We start from the raw sequence: 5,473 nt of genomic DNA on the forward strand, positions 1-5,473 counted from the left end.
TAGAGATTGCTCTGACAAAGTTAGGATAATTTTCGCAATTTTATCCGAATTAATGTTGCAAAATAAACTCTTTTAGATATCTTATACAATTGACCAGTCAACCAAGAAAGCTAGTCACAAATGTAATATTAGTAAGATTTTTAATTGTTATGAATATACGGACAAGTTCATTAAGTGGTTTAGTTTAATGTTGTATTTAATTCAAAAGAGTATTTTTGCACTTGTTACAATGTCCATAAAATTGTGCTAAATACCTTTTCTGTTCAACAGAGTAATGAACGTCCATTTACTCGCTGTGGTTCATCTGCATCAAAAGTTTTAAGTTCTATAGGACGTAAAAGTTTCTGCCTTGTCGCTGAGGAAAATCTTCAAAATGTTATGAGTGTGAGTTTCTAAATTTCTTTTATTCCTTTTCGGGATTTTATGCACTAAGTTTTTTGTTGTACAATTCACACTACAAAGTTCAACTGTCATATTTTCTCATTACATGGAATATACATATCATTTTCTGTTGGACAGAGGTTTATTTTTCTTAGCTAACTTAGCTGTGGGTCATGTATTTTTTTTGACCCGCTTATCTTACTCCAATTTGGATGAACATATGACTATGCTATGAATATAAATCTTCCATTTAACTCCGTCTATTACCTAGACTAGTCTCGTTTGTATGATGGCGGTAATAAAAAGCCAAGTATGGGTGGCGTTGGAAGAATTTATTTCAGGCATTTGTTTATCCAGATAGAGATTCAGAATAAGAAGCGGCAAATCAAAGAGGAGAGAGCGATGCAAGACGGGTCGGAGAGGGCATGTGAGCCAACTTCATTTAACCAAGCGTGACTCGATATTTATAGTCAGACAAAAATAAGTTACAGACATGTGATGAGTAAGGGATTAACACACACGCTCATACAAAAACAGTCAAGGTTAGTAAGCGAATAATTGACAAGATCAAAATGTGACTAATGCAGAATGAACTTATATTCACACGCAGATGGCCTCTTCAACCGTATATTTTATTTTTTTTCAGGAGGATCCTGACGATCCTGATGCACATTTACCTTATCAACCTACAACTGAGGATAGCGAATCGCTCAATGCAGCTGATATAAATGATCCAGTTGAATATGATAGGATATTTAAACCACACCACACAGTCCCACGTAGTCCTTCTCAAGTAAGGGCTATAACTTCTAGAAGAAATGTTTCAAATGAATATGCAACTGACCCAACCACAAAGCTAAATTTCAGTCTCCCTCCTTCATCACCAAACATTGTGAATCCCACAACCCGTGAAGCAAAATGTGTCCAATCAAATATCCTATCAGACAGATTCACTTCGGATAAACCATTTACACCTCCGAGTACCACTTCAGCTTGCATGTCCAGAAGACCTCATCAGACTACTATCTCACAAGCTGGTTTGTTTTATTTATTTCATCATTTCTTATACTGTTTTCCAACAAATATTTATTTGGTAGACAGAAAATACTTTTTTCAAATTCTCTGACAAGCCTTTTTTATATTCGATGGGTTGTTAATAAAATGTTCCTGATAAAAAACCTTCAGTTAAGAGAGATGATTTGTAATTACTAATGCGTAGCCGATAACCATACTAGAGTTAAGAAAAACTTTTATTGCTTTCGAGAATTAAATGACTTCCTAGAAGAAACTGTGCTATTCTTATATTTCTGGTACTTATTGCTATCAGATTTATTGATATCTGAAGTACTTCTCCTGCACGCCTCTCAACATTCCATTGATCAATTTTATCAGACAGACTTACCCTATAATTCCAAACTTACAGATAATGTGTTTTGTGAATGTTGATTCTACGCAGCGTAATATAATACTGAATTAATGTACATTTTGACGATAAATCAAATAATCACTTCTTCGTATGATTCGTTAATTTATCAACCTATATACTAGGTTATAATTCGAGCTTACTGTTGAATTAGAAAATATAGTTGAATCAGGTGACTAAATTTAGGGTATCTGAGTGAAATAATTTTTTTTGTTTTCAATCTTTGTTTAAGCTCGAATAATTTCCGATTCTCCATGCCCACCGGAAGCAATTGAAGTGGAAGATTTCTTACCTGTAAGTTATGTTTCTCTATGACCTAAAATATTGAAAACTAGTTCTTGCATTGTTTTCGCTTGTTGAAATATGAAAATGATATTTATGCATAAATATGGCATTGTTACTGAATTATTTGGTGGTCATCACTTGTTTCGCTAAGTCTTTAAGATTGAGTAATTGTCTTTTAAGAACTTTGAACTTTTTTCTAGTAGACGTACTTGGTTTTATAATCACTGTTTGACAAATAGGCTAGGAGATGCAAAACTTTATTCAGGACCATAGTTCTTATACACTTAGTCCATCGTATTTTCCCTAGTTTGTACAAATAATACTATAGTGTACCTCCTTTTAAACCTCATATTAGAGAACCGAGCATTTAGGCATTATTATTATTATCGCTTCATATCAAAAATGTGATATGGAAATAACTAGTTCAGTGCTTTGCTTGCTGTGGAACTCACAAGTACCTATTTGTTGTGTGGGCGTGAGGAAATAGTGATTTGTTTTCCTAGACAAAATAGTAGATAGACTGACAGGTATTTAGTGTGATATATATATATATATATCCCTGCCCTTTGCACTTATTTGATTGTCGGTCTGATCGTTAACTAATAAACCTACTAGTCAGGCAAATTACGTATTCTTGGTTTAAGTTGTGTTAATGCAGAGTAGAACAGTGCTGACTGAGTATCTAGTATAGAGCGGGTGAATCGTTTACGCAAATAAGTCGTTCACTGTTCGTTCTAAGCAGTGTAGTGTCTCATTGGTGTAAAGGAGGGAAGTACGAGTGATAATTCATTATTTTATGCAGGATAGGACAGTGTATGAATAAGTGGATTTAGTACCATTAGTATTCACGGTCATCCTGACCTCGCCTGTCTTGTTAAACTATTAGCATTCACTGCCGACTATGATGGACTTAGCATTGAATCCAGTTCTTCAAAATATAAAAAATCAGACACATGATAAATCTGGGAGCCTTCATGAACCATCAGAAGCAGAATTGTTATTGCGAATTCGTAAACCTCATGATCCTTTCGTGAAAGTTATGTCATCACGTGTTAAAGGCTTGTCAACTGTTCGTGTGATGTGGAGTCCAGATAGTGTGAAAACAGCTGTTGAGTCTGCATTAATGATGAATGATACCGCAATTTTAGTCGATGTCCTTGGAATATTGGCAAAAAACAGGTAAATGTTTTAGCTTTTATGTTCACCTTATCATACTTTTAGCTTTCCTTTTACGACACTAGTTCATGATGTAGCGACGGCACTATAATCTCTCGTCTATTCAGAATTAATAATTGAATTCGTGAGTCAATTAAAGCTAGACCACCATGGGAAACCTGGAAGCACTGGAAGGCCGTTTCGTCCCATTATGGGACTCAACAGTGCGCATCCACGATCCCACGCGCAGGATTCGAACCCTAGACCTTCGGTTTCGCACACGAACTCTTAACCTCTAGACCACTGAGCCGGCATCCAGCTGTGGTAATATCTAACTTCAACCAATCGTGGATGAACACTGCTGAGGAGTCCTATACTAGGACGAAACGACCGTCCAGTGCTTCCAGGTTTTCCATGGTGGTCTAGCTTTAATCGACTAATGAATCCAACCAGTGAATTACTACAATCTCCAGCAAACCCGCTCTCCGATAATATTCAGAATTAGTTAAAATGATGATAAGTTGTTTCAATAAGTAGTGACAACATTTATCTACTTAAGACTCTACATTCTTTCAATTTGTATCCTCCAAACCTACAATTCACTATTCAGAAGAAAGCAAATCCATCTGCATGATTTTTCAATTTGCTTTTGCTGGTCGACACGATGGATCCTTAAAGTGGTCCATTTATTAAAAGCAAACACGGAATTGTCAACTAACTAACCCTCTGTTAATCAGTTAGTATCATAGAGACTCCCAAAAGCTAACTTTTTATAGACTAGTGGTAAATACTATTTAATCTAAGAATGATTTTTGAAGTATGTATAGTGTTTTTCAAAATTTGTGGGAATACGTACTACCAATTTAAGAACCTCTTTGTTAAACAATCGGTTTGTTAGGGAGTTTTTCGCATCCCAATCGCTCAACGCTATTCATATTAAAAGCAAAAAGTTGAAGGTAAGTTCTTGTTTAGAAAGTTCGTTTGATAGCGTATCTAATGAACAAAATCCATTCATACAGACTAGTCGTTTTCAGTATAAAGATCAATATTTATTTATTTTGTAACTGACTTGTCCGTTAATCTTTCGACGTTTATTCTTTAGTTTCGTGTCCTCAGTTTTACGTAACAACTCATTTTCTTGAGAGTAGTTATCGTTATCCAAACATTGTTGCTAAACTTGTTTGTGTTATCACATGTTATGGTAAAGTTGAGTCTCTAAACATTTACCTTATTAGATTACTTTTTGCTATAAGTTTATAGTTCATATTTCTGTGTAGAAAATATTTGCATAATCTATACCTATTATATTTTGTCTATTCGTGACAAATTTTATCTGATGCTTGATTTCTTATTTATCTTTATTTATTCAGTTCACTGCTAACTTCTCAGGTACTTATTAGGTTACATTGACTACTCAAACATCATTAAACTGTTTATTGTTACAACAAAGAGCAATGTTCAACCTTAAGAATACTGTCATAGAAATCTAGGTGGTATTTGGAGTCCTAAACGCACAATGATTGGTTACTGAGTAGTGACTTATACCATGTTTGTCTAGTTCTTAGTGCTGAGCGAATTTTATCAATCGGATTGCAATGTGGCCAATAGACAAAGTACTCCAACATTGCTAGCAGCATATTTTGGTATGAGATGTCTGGATGAGACGGTTGACATTGATTTGATGGAACTTATGATTCGAAATTGAAGGGTTTTAAAAAATTTAGCAATTGGTGATTGGTGAACTTGTTTTTGAAAGTGTGTGCTCAAGTAAAAATGAACAAACGTTTTGTCACCTGTAATAATTTTTTAATTGGCTGTAAATGGTGCAGCTTTGTAATCTGATTAGTTCAAATCGAAATAGCATAAAGTGGTTTGATTGGATTTGAGAATTTTCATTTTTACATTCCAATTTTATTTACAATAATTAATTTTGTCTGACTGTTCCATCTGAGTTTTGATAAAATTTTTAACTTCGGAAAAAAAAACAAATCCATTTCATTACCCTGAGAAACTCTTGTCAGTGAATGTATATCGGGATAAGTTTTTTTCAATCAAGTAGAAATGCAAATGAAGTTGTTAGTTATCGTGGCAAAAGGAATAATATGTAGATCGTTGAAAGATAATTCGTGAAAAAACTGACAGCTGTTTTTAATAGTTGAGAATGGTGATTATTGAATTTGAAAGTTAGTCAAATGTTTAATACACAATTAGTAAACAAATTTTCATCTA

The 5,473-nt window shown here is 34.2% G+C and overlaps 1 protein-coding gene across 1 annotated transcript in view; it reads left to right on the forward strand.

Annotated features, from left to right (window-relative positions):
• Window positions 1-378: 378 nt before the first annotated feature.
• The window catches only part of Smp_174210.1 (uncharacterized protein), a gene marked incomplete at its 5' end in the record, with an annotated part of 47,315 nt that continues 42,220 nt past the window's right edge, over window positions 379-5,473 (forward strand). Inside the window, 4 exons of the mRNA XM_018788838.1 lie at window positions 379-384; window positions 1,028-1,418; window positions 2,037-2,098; window positions 2,976-3,268. Coding sequence (XP_018654341.1) covers window positions 379-384; window positions 1,028-1,418; window positions 2,037-2,098; window positions 2,976-3,268 — 752 coding nt within the window. The remainder of the gene's footprint in view (window positions 385-1,027; window positions 1,419-2,036; window positions 2,099-2,975; window positions 3,269-5,473) is intronic.

Source organism: Schistosoma mansoni, chromosome W (genome assembly GCF_000237925.1).
Source record: "Schistosoma mansoni strain Puerto Rico chromosome W, complete genome".
NCBI classification, from domain to species: Eukaryota; Metazoa; Platyhelminthes; class Trematoda; order Strigeidida; family Schistosomatidae; genus Schistosoma; species Schistosoma mansoni.